The sequence below is a fragment of the Bombus terrestris genome, chromosome 10, assembly GCF_910591885.1.
Source record: "Bombus terrestris chromosome 10, iyBomTerr1.2, whole genome shotgun sequence".
NCBI classification, from domain to species: Eukaryota; Metazoa; Arthropoda; class Insecta; order Hymenoptera; family Apidae; genus Bombus; species Bombus terrestris.
In genome coordinates, this window is record NC_063278.1 from 16,543,580 (window position 1) to 16,571,089 (window position 27,510).

The 27,510-nt window shown below is 33.2% G+C and overlaps 2 protein-coding genes across 4 annotated transcripts in view; one reads left to right on the forward strand and one right to left on the reverse strand.

The window, feature by feature from the left end:
• LOC100645644 (tetraspanin-5) overlaps positions 1–22,895 on the reverse strand; it is a 123,442-nt gene extending 100,547 nt beyond the window's left edge. For all 3 annotated transcript variants that reach the window (XM_003398556.4, XM_012313150.3, XM_003398557.4), the window contains exon 1: positions 22,383–22,895. In XM_003398556.4, the coding sequence (XP_003398604.1) occupies positions 22,383–22,472 (90 nt within the window). In that variant the 5' untranslated portion in view covers positions 22,473–22,895. The remainder of the gene's footprint in view (positions 1–22,382) is intronic.
• Positions 22,896–26,154: 3,259 nt separating this feature from the next.
• On the forward strand, positions 26,155–27,242 carry LOC100646266 (28S ribosomal protein S24, mitochondrial). Its single transcript, XM_003398561.4, has 3 exons — positions 26,155–26,374; positions 26,464–26,641; positions 26,820–27,242. Exons 1-3 carry the CDS (start codon positions 26,348–26,350, stop codon positions 27,107–27,109), a joined length of 495 nt encoding a protein of 164 aa, XP_003398609.1. The 5' UTR covers positions 26,155–26,347; the 3' UTR covers positions 27,110–27,242.
• Positions 27,243–27,510: the final 268 nt, after the last annotated feature.

Sequence of the window (27,510 nt, forward strand, 5' to 3'; positions counted from 1 at the left end):
CGTGCTCGATCGGTTACCCGACAGCTTCGACGTTTGCCGGCGTTACGCTCGTCTCGGAGCGTCGCGAATGCGATGCGTTCTGAACGTATCGACGTCCATTGGAAAACGGTTTATGTCTCCTGAACACTTGGCTTCTTGATAACGTGTCATTCCTAAACCATAGTCGCAATCTATGCAAAATTCTAGTGAATTTTGTGCAGCCAACCTTTAGAAACTTAATAATTATGCATCGTGCGACGGAAGATGGTACTGTCTTCCCGCTCATTGAGTTGTATAGCGAGGAAATGGTAAATAGAGCACCACATGGGGTGGAACGTCTTTAAGACACGTCTATTTGAACTCCTACGCAGTTCCATCTGGATAAGTGACACAGTGCAGATATGTCGCACGCAATCCGGTTAATATCTGACTGGCCCTGGTACATACGCTCGTTTGTTGCGATATCCACATAAAATTTGATCGATATCGATTAAAATTCGTAGTCTTTGGGTTGCTGATACAAAAGACACAGTTGTTGTACGGTTCTATTGGTGGAGTTCTACAAGTGAACTTTAAATATTCATCGCGCGACGACAGAATCACCACGGAACAGTATCAATTTAAAACATTTACGCTTGTTTTCCCTAGAATCGTGATCTTTGAGTTACGCCATTGTTTCAGCAAATGAGCGATACGTACACACTCTCGTTCATAAATGTTAGAAGTATTAATTTCAGGCGAGACAATAAAAATTGATCTGGGTAATAAAACGACTAATCGATCAGAAAAATTTGGGAAAGTCATTGGCAAAAGTTATAGAAAAATATAATAAGTTTGGGATTTCATACCCTTCGTGATCTTATGATTCGGAGCATCCTTAGAAAATTTATTCAAATTCGAGATAAGGAATAAAGTAAAAGGTTCTTTCGCTTCACAGCCAAATAATAAAACGGTTTACAGAAGAATTATTTCATTTTCTAACGTGAACTAACTAACTAATCAACTAACGTATAATTATTTTAGAACAATTTGTGGCACCATAAGGTCATACATGTTCAAATATAATCACGGAGTGATTTAAGTAGCTCATTTAAAAAATGCCACCTAATTTCGCTCGTGAAATATAAATTTATAGGATGCATGTGAGGTGTAGATGTCGTTCGTGATAATTGTAGCGCTGACTGTAGATGTCGCTGCTGGGCTACTGCTGCTTTTTCTTCTGATTTAGATGCGTGGAAGAAAAATAGGACTCCGGTCGCCGGGATTCGAACCCGCCTCCCGAACGTTCGTAACCTAAGGCGCTAAGCATTGCGCTGCCACTGTTTCTTTTTTTAATCTTTGTTTATTAATTCCAGATTTTTTACATCTTTTCTTTTTTTACATGATTTTTTTCCAGAATAAAAACTGAATTCTGATTGTAGGATGGTTCAGGCAAAAGTACCGATACGCGACGGTATGACATAGCCATGCATTATTACATTTTTTTTTTTTTTAAGATTATTATTGTAACTTAAATTTAAGCCGCTGTTGCGCTGTGCTTATGTGCGATATTTTAATTTATGTCCTGAAAGCCTGGACGCAAAAACAGGACTGCGCTGCCACTGTCCGACCGTCGATCGGAGGTAAGGTGTCGAGGATTTGCTGTGCCGCCACACATGAAATCTTACAATAACATATATAATACGAAATTTCAGGTGGATAAAATTGTAATAGTCGGTGTATATCACTTTGACTGCCACGCCAAAATCACATGTTTCGTTCAGGACGCCACGGGAGTATTTTTATTATTCAAAGCATGTAATGACAAAATAATAATAAATTGATGATATAAGACAACATTCTTCCCCAATGGACCGTTCATCTTATTGATGGTCACGGGTGACCACGTGGCGCCTTGGTAACAGTTGATAGCGACATATTATAACAAGGCTTCGTTTATTTCAATAAACCATTCGCATTCGTTATTTCGTCGTAAATAAAACGTCCAGAATATATTGTTGAAACGTGTAGAAGATATTAGTAAACGGTATTTGCTCATTCTATATATAATAGTAAGGTATGTTCACATTTCTAACTTCAATTATATAATTATAAAACAGCATTTACGACTATTTTCTAAGCTGTGTTTATAATAATATTCGTAGATTACCCCTCAAAGATATGGATACAAACACAGTGCACCGTTAGATGCAAGATCTGTTCTCACTTTTTTTTTATTGATATTCTAATAAAAATGTTTAATCGTTCAATGGGGCGCTTTTTATTTCAAAGTATCTTCTATTTATCGGTTATATTCAAAATGCCCTGACTGTCAATTTTCATACAATTTTTACAATTGTAAGAAGTTCAAGCGCTTCGGTCACCAATGACCACCGTGGCGTCACAGGAGAAACCGTGACCGGTCGTATATGACCAACGTGACAGTCAAAGTGTTAAAGTCACTTTAAATACAAATACAGAGATAGTTTATACCGGTGGTAATCGTCGCTGGCTCAATGCTACTGTTCAGCTCTACGCTCGCTATTCGATTGTATGACTCGCTATAATGATCGCCCTACAGAGCACGTTCGTCTGTTTTGTATCGACCGGTGGTATTGTAAAAAGTTTGAATATAACTCCGGTTGACGATTACAAACAACGGCGATGATATTTTGTCCGGAGTTCGTTTACCTTTGAACCTAGCAAACCAAAACAACGTTGGCACTCCAAGGCGCAACAACATGAGTCTCTCCCGATTGGAATTTTCCATTGACTCGTGTGCCGCTACAAATTGAATATTTAACAATACAAATTCCAAAGTTAAAGGAAACAAAGTTGGAGAAAAAATATTGAATTTTATCACTTATAAGATTCTTATTACGTTATAGAACATGTAGATTCTCCCCTGCTCGTGCTTCCATCGACATAACCACAAAGGTTTTAGTAAGACCCTAATGATTTTTCGTGTGAGTCTCATTTTCTTTAATACAGTGTAGAGCTCCTTTATTCGAGCAGCCATTATCCAAATACCCTAATATCCGGACATTCTATCATCCGACCGCTCTATTACCCGAACATAATAATTCCCATGCCTTTTTTCGTTTCAGATATGTTCGTATTTTATTAACCTTCACGTAAAATGTATCCCTTGCTTCGTACGATTCAGTGAATTCCGATTATAAGAATCTAGTACGAAACTGATAACTATCGGAAGGAAATACGATACGATTCAGACACTCGAATGCGGTGCGAGTGCAACAGAATTAGCAAAAATACATGGCGCTGGAGGAGTCGCAAACACGGACATTAAAGCACAAAACATGATACTGAAAATTATGCGAAGCACGTAGATTCCATGGCAACGGTAGGAAAGCTGCAAATATATTGATTGTGTAAATGATTTTATACAAATGGGAACAGCAAACGAAAGTGATAATGATACGATGGCTTCTCATGCCGAAGCATTCGTGGAATTTGAAAAGGAGCTGGGATGGTTATTATGGGATGGAATTTATTCGTTTCAGCTTAGTAGCCCAGAAATTCAACTTGGTTACATAGGTTACAATATATACATTATTTTTATAATTAATTGCCGAACCTGCCTTACGTAATTATTTATTTCCTAGCTTTCTATTCTGAAATTGCCTTTGGTTTATTATAAAACACTTTCCTTTCTTAAAACTAACTGAAACTGTTTCGTTGGTTGCTATTTACACTTCACATTTTGCACAACCCCCTTGGTTCACCTCTCCTCCGTCTCTCTCTCCCTTTTCCCCCTTTTCTATATTGCTAGCCATTCGACTACTTCCGCCTTTTCTTCCTTCGATAGTATTTGTCCCATGCTCAGGCTTGTCCTATCAAATTCTTTCCACTTCCAATGTTCAAATGTCCCTTCACTGCTTTTACGAAATAGCTCCTTTCCTCTTTAGTCGTTCAAAATTTAGTCGTTCTGCTCTTGCCAATTACCTTCTGCCCCATCCCTTCTCCTCTCCCCTTGTTTAACCCTTTGAGTGTTGTGGGCGCATATAGGTGTCTGGCGAAAGCTATCGGTGTGGACTAAGAACATATATATGCGCTTTCTGTAAGTGCCCGGCATGGGCTAAGGACGCATGTATGGGTTTTTCAATTTTTCCGAACACCTACGCAGAAGTAATACTATTAGGTTTGTGTGAAATAAATATAAATGCATTCCTTACGGCAGTAAATAAATGCCAATAGTGCCTCGTTATCGTCGAAGTGGTCACCACTTGTAAGAAAACTCTACATCTGGTTTTTTTAGTTTTCTCAAGCACTGAATTTTTCACACACAACTAAATTATTAACTTGTGTTATATTTACTAAATTTAGTTTTCTAGTTTATTGTTTTCTAGTTTATTACCCAAATTCTAGTTAACTGTAAATTTCAATGTTTATAATAAATAATTAAAAATAACTAAAAAATAACGCTCTTGAATCATTTAATCTCGTGCAAAAGAATTACTATAACTTATTACGATTTGCGCTTTGAATAGTCAATCAACAGAGTTCAGTCTAACGAAAAAGTATTCCGTCCACAGCGATCGTCAGCGCTAGACGCGCGCCGTCCGTACGGACGACATAGGCCGCGAATAGTCAGCACTCAAAGGGTTAAAGAAATTATCATTAATTTCTTTAATTTACTTAATCAGAATGCGTATTTGAATAAACGAAATTTCATATGAGAAAAATGATTGTTCCATCATCCGAATAGTTTCGTCTACCTTATCCCGGATAAGGAAGGCTCTACTGCATATGAAATGATACAGTGACGGTGAAAGGAAAGTTGGAAAAGTAAAACGGAAGAAACGCTGCAATTTTACAAAACTGATAATGCACAATATAATTGCCCGTTCTATAACAGACGAGTGTTTAGTAGAGAAAAATTGTTTACTAGAAATCTCACTTGTATATACATGAGCATCAATTTGAAACTTTCTTCTGTCCGCCACTGTATGACACAACTGCTTAAAAATAATGCTGCTTTAAGTAGTCTGAAAAGACTTTTACGCCAACATCAATCTCTTGTTGACACAACAGTGGCCACTGTGCTCAATGTGCTTGAAAGTTTTACCCCAACAGAAACAACTTCACTTTCACGAGGGTCATAATGAGTATGGAGTGAAACGGGGAATGATAAACGGAGGGAAATGAAATCTGCGTGAAAGGGCGAGGCTAACGCGACGTACATGGGGACAGTACGGTCGATCAAACACAATGAATACGGCACACTCGCGCAGAACGAACCCACCACCAGCCGCGGCAAAGAAGCTTTAAAAATTAAAACAAATCGCTGAACTTGAATATAATTTCACACGGTACTTTTCATGCGGAAGAGGTATGAACATTTTTTTCAGCGGATTCTCAATTATGAGATAGTATATACCTGTAAAGTTCTAAAGTGTCTCGAATTTACTAACTCGTATGCCTTTTTATTTATTTATTTGTCAAGCTTTAACAACTGCTCATGAAAAGGTTCTACATTAGGGAAACTAGAGTAAAACTGAGATCTTGAGAATAAAATGATGAAACTCTGAAAACGATATACTTTGCTTGCATAGCAGTATACTTAACTTACTAGGTCGTTCTCGGCCAGTAATTTCAAGTAATTTTTCATTTCCTCCACATTTCTGTCCGAATTTTGCTTTCGTAAAGAAATCATTGGGGGATTTTTTTAAAACTCGAAAGCCTAAAAGAGGCTGCTTAATAAAGTTGCAGACGGAGTGTTAAACAAAAATTGCAAGTGTTGCTTATTAAAGCAATATTTTTATCGAACAATAGTCTACATTAGATTTTTACAGAAAGAAGAACATCCTCAAAATGATAATTTTACATAGACAAATTCACATAGAGGTACGAATTTAAGTAAATTCATACGGAATGCGAGTGTATATCGAAATTACAATTTATTACAAAATTAAAACATCGAAGTTTATTAATATATGCAATGCAAATTGACTAAGTATGTCTGCGAAACATACACTTGTACTAAATATTTTGTAACAGTCTTGCGATAGTCGAGTCTCGTAACAGTACTAACGAAATTTCGAAATGTTCCGTATAATATACATAATATATCATAGCACGCATCTACAAGTATTCAAACACTTTCGTGAGTCTGTGCAAATTTGTCAATTTTAAATTAGATTTCAGAACTAGAGTTTGACGAAAATCAAAGGTATTGATTGTTCATTAGCTGAGAAAATTCATATCCAACGTATAAATATGCATTATGGTTTAATTACTATAACATGCGTGAGAATTTTTGAATAATTTAAAAAAAAAAGATTCACCGCATTATACAGTGTCTACAAAAAGTATTTGTACAGGATTATATTTATTGCAATCGATATACTAATTAATTAAGTATATTAAATTTCCGATCATTTGATATTATCAGGTACTTCTATATGATTACAAAAATTTAATGCTACGAAAATGAAATGTGCAACCTGATAAAAGAAAGGCTTCATTGGAAAATAAGGTTACGCACAGATACTTTCTGCAGCCACTGTATATGATTTAAAAATAAATGAAAATGACTTTCTCGTTACTGTATGATTTAACCGACCTTTTATTACGCAAGTATACTTCGTGTAAGTAGGTCAGGTATGGAGGGCTGGATGATGCGCTCGGACGCATAAGGAGGGTAAGTGCACTTATACTGTTCTTGCATCCGTGTCCTCAATTGTTGATGTACCAAGTCTGTGGTTCAGTATTGGATGAGATTCGCAGACATCCACGTAATCAGTCAAAATGTGTACCGCATTAGGAAATTATTCCAGCGAATAAGTATTACGTACGTTATTTTAACATTTATTATTGGTACAAGAGGTGAGTTAAATGAGCTGCGTTCATTCATTAACGATTCAACTAGATACAAAAAATAGTACATGTGTCAAAAATGAAGATAAAAAAGTGAGCGCACACGTCAATTTATTGTTGATATTTTTTCAATTAACGAACAGCCGATTCTCTGCAGTTTCTTTTTTGTTTTTTCTCATTTGTAAGCTACTGGTTGATATTTCAAATTTTATTTCTTGTTTGTTCTTAATTGCGAATTGTTTTACTCGTCTTTTTATCTCATTATATTGATATTCAGAATTCATACCTAGACTTATATCGTTGTTCGTAACTGTGCGGACGCTTTATGGATTTATAGCAACGATACGTGAATTCTACAAATACGTGTATGTGTACAAATTAATGATGAATTAATTAGTAATTAGAAACAACATCTGCTACTTTTTTTATAAAAGGGTATTTTTTCAGGCTACAGATCTAAATTACCTATCAAAAATGTAACAGTAATGTATTTTTCTGTTTACTATATATGTTGCTATATATATTTACTATTTAATTATCATTGGTAATATTAACATCGAAAATAATCCCACCAGTTTAGCACATTATTCTCAAATCGATCTATAATTTAAAAATGATAGAATCTAAAGATAAGAGATCGAAGGAAAGAGTTGCTCAAGCAACAAAGTAATTCTGTAAATTTTCACGGTTACAGAAGCCAGATTTATTATCGAATATTGACTCCCAAAAACCAATTTAATCATATTATAACTATTGTAACATTATATAATTAAATATCATATCTAGCCATGATGCTTATAAGAGATGAAATCATTGCAGTTTGATCTTACCGTAATCTTGTTAAAACGTTCTAATCATGTAATCTACAGTAATCAGTATCGCACAGTACATATTGAGTATCGTATAGTATCGTACAGTATTTACACAGTATCTCTGAGTATCTCCGAGCATCGCGATTATCTAACAGTACCCATAATATCTTCGAGTGTCTGCCGAGTTATGCAACGAGCATTTACGAATATTTATTCCGCGATTTTATTTTGCGATTTATACTTTGTATTAACGACTCACGTATATTAATTTATTATTCTAAATATATTCGATGGTTTCAACAACGAGCAACCTAGTCATTAAACCTCACGTACCAACGTCCTCTTCGCATAAACCTCTACAAATCGGTGACCCCGACGTGCATACCTATATTTGAAGAATGTATTAAGTTGTTTGATGGCATTTGTAACAACTATCCATTATGCATTTTTGCCTCCTGTTCTCGATCACTATCTTCCTGAACGATAAACGATCTGAGGTGGTTTATTATACGTGTTGATTTATCAAAGAGACGACCGATAAAATTGTAATAGTCGGTGTATATTAGAATCACTTTAAATACAGGTAGAGAGATAATCGTGACTCGCTCAATGCTACTGTTCAGCTCTACGCTCGCTATGCGACAGTATGACTCGCTATAATAATCCTATAGACCACGTTCGTCTGTTTATATCGACCGGTGGTATTATAAAAAGTTCGAATATAACTCCGGTTGACGATTACAAGTAACGGCGAGAATGTTTTGTCCAGAGTTCGTTCACCTTTGAAAGTAGCAAACCAAAACAACGTTGGTACTCCAAGGCACAACAATATGGAGTCTCTTGCGATTCCAATCTTTCGTTGACTCACGTGCCGCTACAGATCCTTCGAAATTGAATTACTTCTCCCTTACATTTTGGATTCTCTTTCGAGATACGTACCCATTCAGTTTAGAGATACGTGATTATTAAAAAGACAACAACGACTTTCAGAATCTACTCACTATACACACTCTCACGTGCATTTTTGCAAATAGATATAGTTTCTAGCTAGTATCGAGTTAATTGCAATAACTCGATATGTTTAGAAGATTGGTTAGTTCATTGATTAGTTTCAAGATTGATTAGTTAGTTCATGAGCGTGTCAAACCTCAAAGTGTCGTATTGGTTTAATCGGAGCAAAAGGTTTACTTGGTCGGAAATGCATTTAATATGTAGTTGCGAGAGAGGATACAGTAATAATGCTCTTCATAATATTTTCCGGTGGCCGGAAGATAGGGTTTCACGCACGCATGCTACACTTATTCGTCCATGTAACTCACGACAAAGGGTCATCGAACCCTCTTTCGAGCATAAAAACCTGCACCGACTGTGAAAATATATGCTGCACGAATCCGGATAAATGGAAATCGAAGTAAAAAAACTGGAGAACATTTCGATTTCCTTTTTCTACTAGGATTTATGGCTCGTTAATCCGAGCCAATTAATGACGCAAGCTCTTTGCTCCCTCTCTAACTCTACTCGCTCAGGTAGCTGAAAGAAGTGGAGCAGGTAAGAAAAATAAACGCAGTTCTAGAATTACATTTATCACTTTAGATAACAGCTATGACGTACCGTATTTTAGTACGATATTTTTGTTATTAGTATCAGTCGCTACGTTTATTTTGTGGCTAATTAATCGGTCAGTGCACGAGATTTATTGAGACGAATAATTGTAATTAGTGATAGGTCGAAATACGTCGCAATTAAGTTCGAACTTGGAATATTCATTGACTAGATTCGAATCCTCTACAAGTGTTTTGAAAAAAAAGAAGCTGTACCTTCAAGTAGACTGCAACCTAAACGCAAGAGATTGGAACATCCATGAGAACCTACTTTGGCAAACAAAACAAGTACTTCCAAGTAGAATTGAAATGAACATGCCAGAAATTCTCCGTTCACATGAAATCATCTTTTTAGGCTGATGTTCTTAAATAATATAAGTCAGAAATCAATCGGTGTAAATTAGTTTTTCATTTATACTCCTTCAACATAAATTGTCAGTGTCGCCGAATGTAACGAGGAGCTATTTACTCGGCGTAAATCATCTTTCATGGAAACTTCTGAACCCTCCAATTACAAACGTTCAAATGGAGTCCTGTTTACTGTTAATAATTCCTACTATAATTTTTCTACATTTGTTCCAAGGAAATAGTAACGTCTTTCTAATTCTCGTGATTCGAGTGATACTTGCAAGAGCTTCGATTCGCTTAGATATCGAAGTTGTTATAAGTTTCGTTTTCTGCGTCTCGAAGAAACTTTACGATTTAGATAATGTATGGTTATATATTACGTAGATGCATTTCTCATTAGAAAACATCAGCACAGAGTTGCAACGTATCGTTTCAAGGAAAAAGATCATTCGTGTGTTTCTACGTAGTCTTCTTCCAGGGATACTTTTTCTGTATATATTCCACACAAGAGTGTTACTTCCTCTGTTACGAATTTTAACTTAAAATCTCGTTATGAGTAGATTTTCGAAACTCGCGAGCACTCGTTCCGAGGTTCGAAACCAGCTTGTGAAGATCGGATACTTGGCAAGTATAATGAACGAGCCGTATTCTCTTATCAGCAGCATTCGAATTTCTTTCTTTATTAGAAAACGTTTGGCATTTAACAGAACGATTTTTGCAGAAATATACACAGCACGATTATTGTTGTAATAAAACGTCAAAAACAGTTTATATATTATACCTTTAACACGTTGACTGCCACACGTGTTTTCAAAGAAATCTCCGTCAGGCCACGCGTGCAGCAGTACCAAGCGTTCTCTGCTAGGTGCTCCCATCGATATTTTAGTAATGCGAGTCGCCTCATGTGATGGTCTCAAGAATGATCTTTCGTTTCGTTTGTTCGCAACGTTAAAACCACTAGCTGTTGTTGAATATAATGAAGGAAAGCGTGGTATAGATTATTCCGACCAAATGGTTTTTTATGCCACCACGATTAGGAAAGGAATCAAATGGTACAGAAAACTTGGCATTCAACTCCTTCTGGGAATTTCTGTTGTAAACGCTTTGACAGTTTACAAAATTGCAACAAGGAAGAATATAAATATTAGAATATTTAGACAATTATTAGTTGCAAAATTATTAGGGTTGTCTGAAAATACAAAAAATCCTTGTCTTCGACGGAGTCAGCATAATATCGCCGTTCGGAAAAATGATTCCGGAAGAAGCATTAGACGCGCATGCAAACTATGTTATGCGAATAAAAGACGTCGAATGGGCCGAACAAAGGCGCAAAAGAATTTGAAGAAAACAACAAATTTGAAGACAACAACTTATTGTCCAAATTGTCCCGACCAACCTCAGTTATGTATAGAATGCTTTAAAGTTTTACATTCTAAATAATTTTTTAATAAGCCATTTTCGTATTACTTTTATAACAATTCAACAGTTTTATTATTATGGAATATCTTTTGAAATACCTACGACGATCCTGCGCAAGTAGTCAAATAAGCGACACCCGAATATGGGTTACGCGGTCCAACCAGAAACTTTGCTGACACCCGAATACGGGTGTCGTGGCAGTCAACATGTTAATCCATTGACTGAGTAATGAGCTTGCAGTATCGAAGCTGGCAGTCGAATCCTACGAAATTTATGGATATACAGGGAGTCCCAATTTTCCCCACCAAACGTTGTCGTTATATTCTATAAGCCAAGACAAAAAGAAAATGTCATATAGACATATGCCATTGGAAACACCGTTAGAAAGAGTTATAGTAAGAAGAAACGATATACGAAATGAGCAATGACAAACGCGTGTTATTACGGTGTGTTATTACGATGCAAAAAGTAATAGTCAGAAGGTATCACGATAATTTTATGACTTCAACGTCTGTATTCTACGATTCCATAGTGTCCATATAGTAATAACTGATATAATCTGATTTTAAAATTTCTTTTAATTATATGTAATTTCCCAATGTTGATTTCCATCAGTTATAAGTTGCAGATATTGCGAGAAAGATGGAAAAGATCTACTAAAAGATTACTATACTTCGTTACGCAATACGATGGCCTGAATAGATTTGTCAGATTTAATCACATAACAGCGACACCATGAATGCTTTTAAAACTAATAGTCATAATTCTTCTTATATTATACGGAAGCTGTTTCTAAACGGATTAATAAGTCACGACACCATAAGGTTCGTGAATACTGAAATACAATATCGAAGTGATATATCATTGTTCTAGACACTAAACCCAATGTACACAACAGTGTAAAAAAGCCCTTTATTCAGCAACAAAAAGTATTTGCATATCCTCATCTTCCTATGAAGTGTATTTTTATTAAATTCTAATTTCATTTTCATAATATCAAATTTCCATAGCTTAGACGGTGTGAAATTTCTGCTGTCCTTGTTGACCTCCGTATGACCCGAAAAAGATTTTATACTTCAATAGGTATGGAACTTTATTTGGAATTACCTTTTGTATATTCCAGACTTTTTATGAAGAAAATAGTTCAAAAAGGAAGATAACTGAAGGGATACAAACGTGAAGAAGAAATTAATTAATATGTAAATGTTACAGTAAATACATACATTGTGCAGATAATTCGCAGCAGCCACTTTATTTTATAACATGACAAAGTTCATTATTTTAATATTATTTATATTTTCTTATAACAAGTTATATCGATAGTTAATTTGTAAAAAGTGGGTTAATTTGTCTTCTGTAACAGTACGTTCTAAGTGACTATTATATTGTTATAGCACTTAAGAGTTACGTAATGATTAGAAAGCGAACCGACGGTACGCTCCGTTATAATACGCTACGTCTTATGTTACGAATTACTGTTTATTCAATAAAATTTCTTGCAACGTGGTTTTCGTATTACACGCAGTTGTAACCAAACTGCGGAATAAGTCTATAAACTAGTAGTTTCAATGATATGAAATTTCTATTGTCCTTTTCGGTTCTATATGATCCCAAAATAGATGTTACATTTCAATAGATATGTGGCTTTGTGATACAGATATGTGAACTTTCCAACGGCTTCGCGACACAAAGCGCTATACCTTCAAAGCGTAAGGCCGACATGCCTAATGCACCATCGATATCCCTACGGTTCTTTCACCGAATATTCCGAAGAATTCATACGCGGCTTTTAATAAACGCGTGCGTAGTGGGGATATCGAGGGGCAACAAAGAAAAGAATCCGTTTTGTTTCGAACCAAAGATTTATTCTGCCCCGAGCTGCAAAGTGCGAAAGGTTAAGTGTCATAGCGAAGCAAACACTATTAGAGATACGCGGTTATAACTCTTGATAGTTAGTCGTTAATCGTTAGTTGTTAATAACATCGTTAATCGTTGTTGTTGAGGTTATTAGATGTATAAAGAGAGAAAACGCGTGGATAAAGTGTAAGGTACAAAATATATATATTTAATTTAATAGAGAAGTGTAATAACAAGTAGGAATATAATTTGACCTGGCCCAGACCCTGTCTGGACCTACGGAATCTAACTATGGAGAAAGAAAATATCCTCTAGATTAAATCCTTAGATTCCACTAGAACCAACAATATAAAACTAGTATAAGCCATGTCATTGTATCACGCCAAATGAAGTTACTGAAAATTCTCAACGAGAATTGATTGTAAATATTCTAATAAATAAAAAAAAAATATTACACCTATTTCAACTATCGCGAAGACGCGAGAAATAAAATTTTGGCAGTTACGCCGTAAATATAAAAAAAGCACGAATTTTTCGTTAGAACGTAATTTTGCTATTCAATTTTTGTCAGACGACAAATCAGGCGAATGTTGCATGTCACGATCATTGCGTGTAATCCAAAACTGTCAAATGAAGTGTTGAGGTTATGGGATGTATAAAGGGAGAAAACGCGTGGATAAAGTGTAAGGTACAAAATATATATATTTAATTTAGTAGAGAAGTGTAATAATAAGTAGAAATACAATTTGAGCTGGTCCAGATCCGCACGCTAGCAGTGTTACCTTATAACTGAAAACCCCGAAGCCAATGTCGCCTGTCTACTGTTTATGGTCTGCCTTCGTGCTATTCTTTTGTCTATATGCTGTCGATGGCTTCAGCGCTTGAGAAAACTAAAAAGACCAGATGTGGAGTTTTCGTAGAAGTGGTGACCACTTTAACAGTTGTTAATCGTTGTTAATTGTTAATAATTTAATAAACTTTATTGTTGAACATCAAGAGTATTTCTTGTGGGCAGCTTCACCAACGACCACCTCAGATATTGGGGAATTTCACATAGTTTTTAAATATTTCGTTTCATTAATCAATGTAATTTTTCTATCTTTTGTGTATTGTAGACATTTTGCGAATAAAATAATTCGAAAACAGAAGCTATCTAAAGAAGCAAAGAGGATATACTTGGATATACTCTAATTAATTATGTAAATGCAGGATGACTGTATAAACCTAATTACGTAACAATAATGTTTAAAGATGTTATTTTTAAATAACATGTAATGCGTAAATAGGACAAACTTTATATTATTAATTAAACATAATATTGTTCAAAGTAATTCATCCTTTTCTAAATATTGTAAATTCTTAAGATTACATTTTCGGCTATCTGATATTAATGCAAATTTCTATTTTAGTTTGCAAGTATCTATCAAGTACTAAATTTCAGACGTTCAAGCATGAAATCATTTAGACGAGAAGAAAATAGGACGAGGAATTTATTAGAATAATATATAAAGTGCTTTATTCTCTGATTGTATACTTATGAATTATATTGTATACAATGTATATTGTATGTATACAACTGTATACTTCAAAGACTACGTTTAAAATAATGATACAAAAGTTACATTAGGAAAACATTGCTGTGCCACTTCAAAAAAGCCATTAAAATATATTTATGGCATAAATACACAGCTGTGAAGCAATGCTAAAACTCGATAAAGTATATTTGCTCAATAGAATGAAGAATTTACTGAACGAAGTTTCGCATAACTTTCCTTTAACCGCAAGAAATTTGTATCTTATATATTTAATTAAAAAATAATAATTTCAAAATCACTCGTCATTTGCAACATTTCTTTCGATCGTCTTATATTACCAAATCTGTTTCTCAATATTGTGGTTACGAAAGCAAATTTCAAAAATTCGCGTAATATCTTTTTCGTCGCTATTTCTCTTAGCTAGATTTTGCAATTGTATAAAATATAAAGAAATCGAGGTATTCTTGACATTGTGATAAACCGTTGCTCGGTCCTTAACGAATTAACAAAACTGTAATCGCTGTGTGTTCGATTAAACGATTCTCCCTTAGTTTCGTTCTTTTATTTTTCCAAACAAATTGCAAAGCGTGTAAAGCGAAGCATCTTTAAGGTGCAACTATACACGAGAGTTTTTACGATACCGAAAGTTTGCCTTCTTACTGTGCAAAGGAATCGAAGAAGTCACACTTCCTTCGAGAAAAGCAAACCCATGCCATGGTGGCCGGTTGCACTGGTTAGAAACCGGTTTTACAGGCAAGTTTTGTAATGAGATTCCTCAAACAGTCCTAGCAACGAGTGGGACAATAAGGATGAAGAGCTACAGAAAGGAAGTAGTAATGATGGAAAACAAGCAACGTTTCCACTAAGGGCAACTCCAATGCCAACTTTCCAATCGGATGAATAAAAATTTACTAATTGAGTCAGAGTGTGATTCAGAGCAGGAAATTTTATACAAATATACTGCCAAAGCATATGTAACTAGGCTGCACATGTTTATGGAAATTCATATTGCTATCAATGTAATTAAATGAATGGAATTTAGGTGTTAAATGCTATAACGAGTATTCTACTTTGAATGCTCTATACGTTTTCGCATATTACCTGCAATCTGTATATTCTTGTGGCTTCAAATTTCTCATAAGTTCATAGAAATCCATAGTCTAATAATAATCAATGAAATCCTTTTCTTTTATTAAAAAGGTTTGCAGTCGCATCGACTGCTACAGTTATGAGCGACTTGGTACAATTATTAATTTATTTTTATTGCAATGTATATAGAGATTGGAAAATTTTCCTATTTGCATGATTTTACGTGGTATATGTAATAAAAAGCTGTACATCACTATAAACTTACATAGGTATATGCATATATCAAGTATTTCCACTTATCTCTATAATTGAGCATAAATTTTGATTTCTTTGAAGAATGTAATTACGTTGCCAATATTTTCACGTATGTTCGTGATTTCACTGATATTGTTTTGCATTTTATATTTTTTCCTAATTTCTCTTAAGTGGCCGCAATAGAAAGGAATGCGTTTCATTGTGAGATGAAACGTTTTCGATAAATGAAAATTTCTCCGGCTTTAACATATCTTATTAACCTAGATCATTTTTTATCTCCGAAATTATTAACCACGTCGACATGGATCTTTTCTTGTTTCACTCAATAAAAATTAGATTGCAATGTTCTTGGGCAAAATTCCCTGGAAATGTAAAATATGCTGCTACTTGCAGCTGACTCAATCTTTTGCATGCGATTAAGTTTGAAATTAACGTGGCAGTTAATGCCAATAAATAGTACCTTGTACGCTGATTTAGGTAAACCACTCAGGCGACATGGTATGGCTATCGATCACGATCTTTATATCTATAGAGTTTTATGCGAATACTTGCAAAGAAATTCGATCGAATTTAAAAATAAATTAATCAGTATTCTTCTTGATACATGCACCGTCAGTCATGAGAGGTTCAGAATACTTATCAAATTTTGTCTATCTGATTTAAGAAACTGAAGACGAAACACTGGAGGAAAGTCAGAATAAGTCAGAAATAATTGCAAAACCTTCAGCTTTTTCAACGTCAAGAAGACAGACAGCTGTAATATATTATGTATTGAAGCTTACGTAAGACTACAAGATTGTATTAATATACTATTAAGCTTACAATTTTTATGATTTCGTGCAGATCTAACGGATGTCTGTAATTTTTCTAACATTATATCTTGTACATATTTTACCTGGTTTTTCTTAATAAGGGTGAAAGTGAATAAATTGCGTTACATTTTAAAAACATGTGTCTTAATGGAACAAAAAGATTCAACGACATATTCATGTAATATTAAGCCTATCACTTTCATGATTTCATCAGATACAACAGGTGTATAGAATATTTCTAACAATGTATTTTGTATTTTGCTATTTGTTATTTCTTAATAAAGACGAGAATCAATAAATTGCGTTAAATTTTAAAAATATGTATCTTAATAAAAGAAAAAAGAAATTCATAGAGCTATGATATTTTATATCATAGTAAGGACTTTAAAGAGTGTGTGTAAACCTTCGCGACTGTCTCTAATATAATCTTCTTATAATCTTCTCTTACCTCGTGATATACTCGTTATTATAGTAAACGTTTTAAACATTCCTCTATATTTCTTATCAATTCCAAAGGTACAGGTATAGATACGTTTTTCGATAGAAATTATGAAGACTATGAACACATTGGAACAACCCGTTGCTATGAATGAGAAGGAGTTCATTACCGAACATCTGTTCACCGAGTTCAAGGCCGTTCAACCGTTTCCGAAGAGTCGTAAGTGCAGGTGTCCTCATCAAGTATTTCCGATGAGTCACTGGTAGCACGTAAATATACATATATATTTTTCTTCTTCTTTAACTCTCAACCAACAAACCTTGTAAATTCGTTGACAATCTGCATATTAATTAAGATATTAATATCGTGTTGACGTATACTTTTAAAATAAAACACAATTTATTCCCTTTCAACCTTATTAAGGAAAAAAGAAATGCAAAAAAGTACACGATATAATTGTGAAATAAATGTTTTACTGCAATTCCCGCATATTTTCGAAAAATATGTTCATGTTCGTCGCGTGAAAATCGTCGTGCGTCAACGATGCATTAAAACTTTTAATTTAGCTTACATTGGAAATAATTTTACCTCCTACTATATTTATATTACTGTATTTATTTAAAATAACACGAAGATAGATGTTTGGAAAAATGGCGAAATGTGAAAAGTGATATCGCTTTAAATATAGGTAATTTCTGAAGTAATTGAGTATAAAGTAAACAGTGTATAATTAAGAGTAAGTTTAAATATATATGTAGTAGCCTAATTGAAGTTGAATAAGAAATCTATGTAAATCAATCTCGTTTTGGTAGGCGAAAACTAATAAAATGTATACATATATTTATATATTTGTTTGTGCGTTTGGCTTGTAATACTTTCTATATTCATCTCACTTATTGCAATATCGTTAATTACACGAAATACCATCGTATTTCGTTTATCCTGTTAATTGACAATAAGTGGCTTTTGCAACGAACAGGGCGAGTTAAGTAATCGCATAAATTCAAGCATTACACTCACGCAATAAAAATCGATATACCATTTTCGTTATATCATACTATGCATGTACACGCATATGTATATATATGGATACAGCCAGAAGCAATCAACCAATATTCATACGGTCGTTTTTTAAGATGGCCCATTTAAATCTGTCCATGCGAACATTTTCGAAATTGTTGATGTCGAAAAATATTTTACATCAAAATTGAATAATTTCGAAAGGATCGTCATCTCATGTTTCTATTAGTATTTGGATTTTATTATAAATGTTTTTTATTATGAATTTTATTATGTTATTTATTATGAAATGTTATTTATTATGAATGTTTTTTATTATGAATGTTTTTTATTAGTATATCTATATGTATATTGGTTGTGTCTATATTTTTTGAAATATACAACATAATTTTCTACCAATTGGTAGAAAGAATTCAAACATATCGTTTGAAAGGTTCCGCAAATTACAGGCTTACTCTATAATTAGACTCACAATAAATAGGTACAGTTATCCACATTAATATTCGCACACAACAGTGTCTGTGTATTTGTTGGTTTGTGTAGGAGGAGATGATTTAAATTTTGTGTTGCTTATTCTACGAATATAAGGAAACATTTATTGTAGTTTGAAAATACGCAAACAATTTCCTTCTAAAACTAGCGTTTAATTGTACAATAAATTTTAAACAAGCAGAAGATTATTCTCTTTGTTTCTTAAATTCGATGTGGTCTTACTTTTACCCTTTTCTCTATAATAAATTGCGAATCGTCTTTTAACAAAACTAGCACTCTTTCCTTTTCGTGACATGCTAGATTTCTTGATGCGTTATAAAAATATTCACTCCTCTCTTCTGATTTCTCCTCTCTCTGGCTTAATTATACAGAATAAATCTATTTCGCGTTTGGAACCGTTTCTAAAAATCGCTAGATCGCAGGACGGAAAACAGAGTCCGAATATTAGTATGACGTGAAAATAAGACAATTCTTTGGTAAAAATCTGCTATGTGTACAATTAAACGTTGTTTAATTAAAATATTGCTAGAGAGAAATTATTTACGCATTGTCGAGCTACGAGAAGTGGTTAATATTTTCATAGAATAAGCAGCAGGATATTTAAATCATCCCCTCTTATACGAAGCCACAAATACAGAGATACGTAGTATTGTGTCTGAATATTAATGTGAGTAGCTCTATAGCATAGGGGGTTCCCTACTTTTCCGGTCAAATTGTAGGAGTATAATGTACAAGTGAAAATAAGGGGAAAATGTCACACGTTGAGATTTTATGCGTAAATGCTTTATTATTGTTATTTATTTTATTTAAGGCATTTTAAGCGATTAACAAAGTGCATAACAGGAATATGCAGAAAGCGAGATATGGGATACGGTAAAGCGAATTACAAACTTCTGTACGTTTCTACGTTATTCCTATTATACGCAACTAGAGCTGCTTGAATACTTAAATTCTGACCACAGCATGTTGTTACAGTACGTTGATATTCGCAGTACAAACTCGACATCGATGTAGCCTGGAATTTATTACGTTCCGAATTTCTTCAGAATCGAATTAAATATGAGCGGCAAAATTATTAACGAAACTAGCCTTAAATAAAATAAATAATAATAATAGGAATAATGTAGAATCTGTTGCTACACACTGCATTCAATATTTACGTGTAACTCTATAACAAAACGTTTACGACCAAATTTTATGGAACATTTTCCTTTTATTTTCACTTGTAGATTATGCCTTTATAGCTTAGCCGGAAAAATAGAACACGCCTCATACATAATACACGTAAGTATACAGCATATAAAATCTACCAGGAGCTAAAGCTTACATGTTTTGATTTTCAAAACAGAAATTCGAGATATGTTATAGGAGAAGATAAGAATCTCGAGCTCCATTTACAATTATCCGACTGCTCTCTATTTCTTTCTGCCCATTTCAAAGGCATATCTTCTAACCTTTAACAATAACAGATTAATCTTTACTAGGGCAGCAATTTTTATCGAGTAAAAAGTAACAGGAACCTGATACCGTATACTTTTAACACAGTATTATAAGCAGAATATCAATTTACAAGCAATTTGTTAGTCTATTTCTGATTTAAGAAATGGTTTTCGTATATTAACAACGGTATTTAAAGTAGAGCACTTACTACGATATTTAGTAGATGAAACAAATTTCTATGTAGATCTGATTTCATTAATTATGCTCATAAAAGCACAGAATTGCATGAACATCCGCAGTCTACTGATGGCTGCGATAGACGCTATACTACACGGTAACAATGATTACATCGTCAAAGATGATCAAATCACTTGTACAATATACAATGAACAATAAGAAGAACTGAAGTAAAAGTGATATTTGTTCTTCAAGACTATATTTACATCTTAAAAAGGTCTTGCCCCATATAACTAGTAGTTGGTCTAAAAAAAATATTCATGAAAGTCACTTGAGTTTACTAACGCGAGAATCCCCCCTTAATGTGTCCAAAACCAAACACGCACGATCCTGGCTAATTTTCTAACTTACTACCGCGCTTTATCGATTTTACTGCTAATATATGCAAATTATGTTATAAATATATTTGAATAACGCGATACCAATTATAGGTGGATTTCTAGCTTAAAAAATATCAGGGCCAGGCTTACGCGCATTTCGAATCATTTTGCCCCTCTTTTGCTTTTCTTTTTATCTTGTCTATTCAATTTGCCTTTGTCCTCTAGCGAGTTAAATGAGAAGATTGAGAAAGATCAGGAGGTCAGGTTATATTCATAAGTCATAAATTACAACGTCGTAATAATAACGTCTATCAGAACGTCGAAACGTTATGGCGATTTTTATCACGTTCACTGCGATTATTATAAATTTTCAACCAGATAACGAATAAATAGCGTAAATAATTCATGTACGTAGAAATGCATGTAAATATTTCTCTAATAAGGTTTCTCTTCCTTTAACTTGTTCTATTGTAAAGACAAAGTAGTAATATTTATATAGTTTTCGGCCAACGATAATAATTATAGTTTTAACGGTAAAAATTATAAATTATAAATTATAGTAATTTCCTCATTGTTCACGAGAAAAAATGTTGCGAAAGACGTTTTGGTTCAAATAGGAAAATTATGCTTTTTAAATGATCATCAAACGAATGATATAATAAAAATTGCATAATTCGTAATATATTATTCAAGCAATTAATAATGCAAACATTTCTAGATTTAATACTTTGAAATTAAATATCAATCTGTTAATTAATTCAAATTACGATAAACATAATGAATGAAATATGACTCGTTTTACATTCTATTCACGTCGTAATGCAAATTCGTTCTGTTTCATACTATTGAAACAGAAATATAATTTTAATCGTCAAACTTTATGTATATATATTAATAAAAGGGAAAGTGCAGGATGCAAATAAATTCATCTTTAAACAACAGACGAAAACAAACGTCCATTTAAGTCTATACCTACATATAATTTTATTAGACGCATAATTTCAAATTATCGTGTCACGTTATCAGAACTATTTATTCAACTTGGAACTCAAAATCTACAAGAAAGAGATTACGTTTTACAGAATAGAAATCAAAATGAACTGTGTACTTTTTAATTCTGAGAAATTTGTATGTAAATATTCTGCGTATATATATTTATACAATATTGAAATCATAACGTATGTAAATGGACGTCCTGTATCATGATTTTTGCAGTTGTAGCAATTAGAGTACACAAGGGCTGCATTGCAGGTTATTCGTTGTACTTTTTGTTTAAAATACTTCGTTGTTTTCTTGATGAGCTACATTTCTTTCACGCGTATATTTTAAAACAAACAGTTCACTTGCGTATAAATCTTTGCTCATTTTCGTATATTCTACTTATATATTAACTAATAATATATTATACGAAACGATAAAACATGCTTTTACAAACAAAATGTTAATTCGTCAATTAATCACTGACCAGATTAGTCAATAAGTTAATCATTAATCACGACATAACCCCTCTATTTACCATTTGGAACAAGACGTACTGCCAAAAGTTACTAGCTCTTCGCGTTTTTATGAAAAATAAATTTCAATTTCAAACGAATGAAAATTACCATCGACTTGATAAAGTATAGTAACTAAATAGCGGATTTTTATGCATTTATGGAGGCGCTAGAAATGCGTGTAATATGTATCGATATATACATAAAGTAGCTAAAAGATAATATTATATTATGTTACATGTAGAAGAGTTGTGCATCCAAGTTACATTTCCTAAATTATCTTTGTAAAAATATGACTTCGTATGAATATCCGCAGTCTAGCAATAACGTTGCAAAAACATGATAGAAAACATGAAAGATGCGTTGCTACTAGAGACAAAAAGCTAGAAATGCAATATCGAGATGTAATACTCACCCAAAACATCACGTTAAATCCAAAGATCACATACTTGAGACAGCAGCTCACTTCACTGGTATCCCTTCTATACTTCCGCACAGCAGGCATGGCTAAGACACATTTATCTATCGCTTTTGCGAATTTCACGCACACATGCACACAACACAGCCGCAAAAACGCAAGCCACTATTCACACAACACAAAAGAGCACCGGTGCCCTAGAGGCAGAGCAAATCACAAGCGCAATGACATAGCCGAAAATCCAATTCCCTTCTTCTCTTGACTTTTTGTCTTCGAATTATCTCGCAGAGCTTCGATATCTCGACTCCGTCTCGAATCCTCGTTCTATTATTTATCGCGCGTATTTTCTCGATTTTGCTCTTTCCGTTGGGCTCGCTTGATCAGCTGATCACAATAACGTACCGTTTCGTAATTACGACTACCGCCATTGTCACGTCACGGTACATACTACCCGAGGCTGGATCAACGAGACTGCAAGCAGCTCAGACTTTCCACTCGTCCCTCCGACTCTCCCACCCAACTAAATCTCATTCGCTTGCCCCTCCAACGCTCGATCCTCCACCCTTCTATGCTCCCCACCTTACCACCTCCCGCGCACCAACTATGCTACTCTTTGGCCCAATGCACACGAGCGACGCGACAGGGATACGATGCCGCAGCGATATAGCAACTTTGTGCGATTCGGCCATAAAGAGTAACAGAGTGCATGAACGAGATGAAAAAGTGATACAGGGATAGAAAGAGAACGTTGAGTAGAGGTCCTTGTATCCTTGTTTAATAACGCATGTATATTCGTACAGTAGATATGTAAGCATAACACCAACGAGCGGTGCCAGTGTGCATGTCTAATCAGACAAGGGCGAAAAGGGCCTCCGTTCTGTTTCTATCGTTATATCGTATTAGTCGCATCCACTTACACGGTAACATGTGACTCGCACACTTTATTCTTATATCTCTATGGGTTTGGCGGCTACGTATATGTTTTTAAGATTCGTTGCAGACAACCAACTTTTCCTGTACGACACCGTTCTGCTGTCGTTGGAAAAACATAAAAGTAAAGTTCTTCTGTCTCACAAAAGAAGAATACATATATATATATATATTTCCTTGTTCTTCCAATCCGTTGCCGTTGCGGCGATTTGCCGTAAACCGCTCGTCTGCATCGGACATAATCGTGCAATGCATACGAGCGATATTGCATTGCACGTCTATAATTTACAACAATCGCACAGCGACACCACTACGGCAACGTGTCGCTGCCGCATCGTTCGTGTGCATCGGGTCTTTATTATTTTATGTTCCTCCTTTTTTGTTCTTACCCTCGATTATCATCGACGCGATTCCTTTTCTCTCCCTTCAGTATCTTTTCCTACAAAACTATTTTCTAAATATCTATAACCTTATATATATCGTTACATATCGTAACATTTAATGCAGGAATGAATTTCGATCTTTTTTTTAAATATGCGAAATATCAATTTAGTAATTCCTGCAAATATAAGAAAATGTAAAATGTTTCTAATGTTATATATGTATAATTATATATATGATTATATATGTATTATACAATATTTATCTATTATACTGCATAATTGTACATATATTATATATGTATTCGTATATAATTTAGTTTATACTAGACTATTCTTAATTTCTTACTTCATTTAAACTTCTCACAGGTTATCTTATCTACTGTGGCTTGTATTTTATATTAAGTGTAATTATATAACAAATTTTGTCATAATTGCTACATTCATATTAGGATTTGAAAAATATTCTTCCTCTATAAAAATTACATCTTTATCCATTTATTTTACAACAATAAATTTATACATAATGAATTTCTTTTCTTCGATGTTAAATTAACGTTTGTTCCAGCATGTTTGTATTCAATTTCGCTGTATGTTATTATTACTATTATTAATAATAGTAGTGTCGTATATTGTACCTTTTATTCAATATATTAAAAGAAATGTTCGTTTTGACAGAATATGCAACGCTAGCCTTCAGTTTAATAATTATTTGTTTCTTTCTTCTACGAGAGATGACAAGCGAATTCTTTGTCAACATAGTATTTGCTGTCTATAATTATAAACATAAAACTTATGTTTGCTTAAGCGACTTGCGGAAATTATTCATGATTATTGGGTGTAATTAAGTGTCATCGATGTTTACAAACAGTACTTTAATTATGATAAGCAATAATAGTTACTAAATTTTCATACAAATTTTTAGTAGCTAATACGTGTATGTAGGCATACGGGTATACACAACGTATATAACATATACACAAAATTATATTAGTAGATGTAAGTTTAAAAAGTAAGGGGAATCATCTTTTTAAATGTTTATTCCAAAACCAGGAATGTATATTACATATAAAATTATATAATTTATTGATGTGATGATTGATTAATGTTGATAAAAAAATATTGATGCCTATTTACAATATTTAAGCTTAAAGTATTATCTACTTTTTTCACACAATCGTATAAACTCGGCTTTATGTATATCAATATCGATATGTATATATGTATATTAAGAGCTTTGAAATTGCCTGTATATATGTACATAAATCGCAAAATATGTTTATATGGTCTTTAAAAAATACGTAATAATAGAATATTTTTATATTTATTGATTTATTACTTTCTTACAGAAGCAATTCCATGTTACGTAGTACATTTTTTGTATTATTAATCCATCTGGGATAATGATTCTTAAATGGGGGTTGACACATTTATAAAATTGTAGAACCAATCGTTTTGACTGGTGTGGTATTTCTAGTGTTAGCATCTAGCGATCGATCCGGAATTTTCCTGATATTTGATATCATCATATTGAATGATATGCAGTAGAAATTTTAAAAACATAATGGAAGTTGTACAAAATGAGGAAATTGGTTAATTGGGGTTCGACAAACAGATTGCAAGACCCTTTTACACTTTGACAAGTACCAGTCATTTTGACTGGTATTGGTATAAGTAACCTCGATACAAAATTATCTTCAGTTTGAATACATAAAAAGGAAAATAAAATTCATTATATTATTCTTTTAGTTATCGTTGCGAAAGTCATTACATCATTGTGGAAAAAGATATAACACGAAGAAGGAATTTTAAAATAAAACCAGTCAATTTGACTGGTGTGGTAGTTCTGGTGTTAAAATGCTGTGAGTTTAGTTATTAGCGACCATGGTAAATTTTCGTTAAAGTCACGTACGATCCTTGAAATGTGTTTTGTCCTTTACAGATACTTAATCTTGATTACTTTGCATTTAACAATAAAATAGTCATAAATTTCATTGAAGATGTCTTTTCGTTTCGTTTCTACATTATGAAATAACCACGAAGCGATTCTACCACCCTGAGAGATGGAAGATGAAATCTAGGAGAAAATTTTAGATCAATGTGGTGAAACTTATCTTACTATTGGACTATGAAAATCTAAGGAAAAGACATCGGATTAGGTAAGAAAGATGTATAAAGCTGAAGAAAAAAAGAAACTTTTCAAATTAAACAATAATATCTCCTATCAATGACTTTTATGACAAAAGTTATTTTTACTCTCGAATAATTCTTTTCAATCTCTCGCGCCTTTTATTGAGCGAGATAATTTGGAGTTTCATGGATGCCAGCCCATGTAAATACAATTTTTAAATTATCACTAAGTTGATTATAATGGTTTATAATATATGGATTATAAGTTGTTGATTATAATTAATTTTATTTTTGTATTACATAATATTCAGAGAACATTTAGTACGCAATGCATTTATAACAATTTTAGTTTGCACTTTTTTCATTTATACAATTGAAAGTCTAAATGTATCTTGAGAGTTTGGTACTACTGCCACGAATTCAAATTGTTAAATTCAGTGTTCAATGTATTAAATATAACCAAATTTGAAATATAATATAAATATAATTTTTGTTTAATTATCACATAGATAGTTAAAAATAATGAGTTTAATACCATATCTACGTCCTGTATGTACACATTTATATATGGTGCATGAAATATATATATAACATAACCCTATTCTTGAACTAAATATGAAATGAAATATTATTTTCAGATATTAATTAATCAAAATAATGTTACGAAAAGGTATTTACATGCCAGCACAGTACTTCATAAAGTACAAGCTGGACGTTATAGGCCAAAACCAAAGGTAGAGCAACCATTGACATATGAAATGGCATATCCACCACATGAAATTGCTGCTAAAAAGTCATGGAACTCATGGAATACATGTAGGCATATTTTATAATTTGTTTTACTAATAAAACAACTTTTAATGGCAATATTAAATTAAAATTATATACAAAATTTAAAATTTGTTTTAGTTTTATATTATGTTTACTCAGCTTTTTATCTATGTATACGTCATTTGAATATATGTGGATTGTTAAATATATTTTTTTCTTTTAGCAAATATAAAGGATGGTAATAGGCCATCAGAAACTACTATAGAAGATTTGTTTATTCGAAATTTTGTAGAAGGAACTTGGCATGGATTGTTTGCAAGTGAGATAATTATTAAGCGTCAACACAACATCATAAGGATCGCTGGTCTTGTTATACGTGGTATAACACCCACTAGAATGCACTTTTTACTTGGTTATACTGAAGAACTTTTGAGCCTTTGGTTACATTGTCCAGTAAAGATGGAAATAGTAACAATAAAAAACAAAGGTGATGTTACATATAAAGTTATTTAACATGTTCATAGGTCTTAATTATTCTGATATATAGATCTAGGGACTGTGAAGATGTTAATCATAGCTATAATTGTTATAATTAAACTATAGTTGTTAAAATTACATTGTATGAATAAAAGTAAATTTACAATTATATGTATTCATTATATGTATTACTATGAACTCATGTAGTTTACTGCACAACCTTTTAAATTAAGTATGTCTACACATAACATTGCAATTAATATACTTATATATAAGATTAAAACATGGAAATACAGTAAGAAATATTGTAAAATATATATAATATATTGAAATTTGTACAAATACTAGGTTCGATTCTACATTACAATTATGCTATCATTTTATCAAGTTATACATTTAATTTTATTCTTTGATTCTTTTATTACTGTATGAAAAAT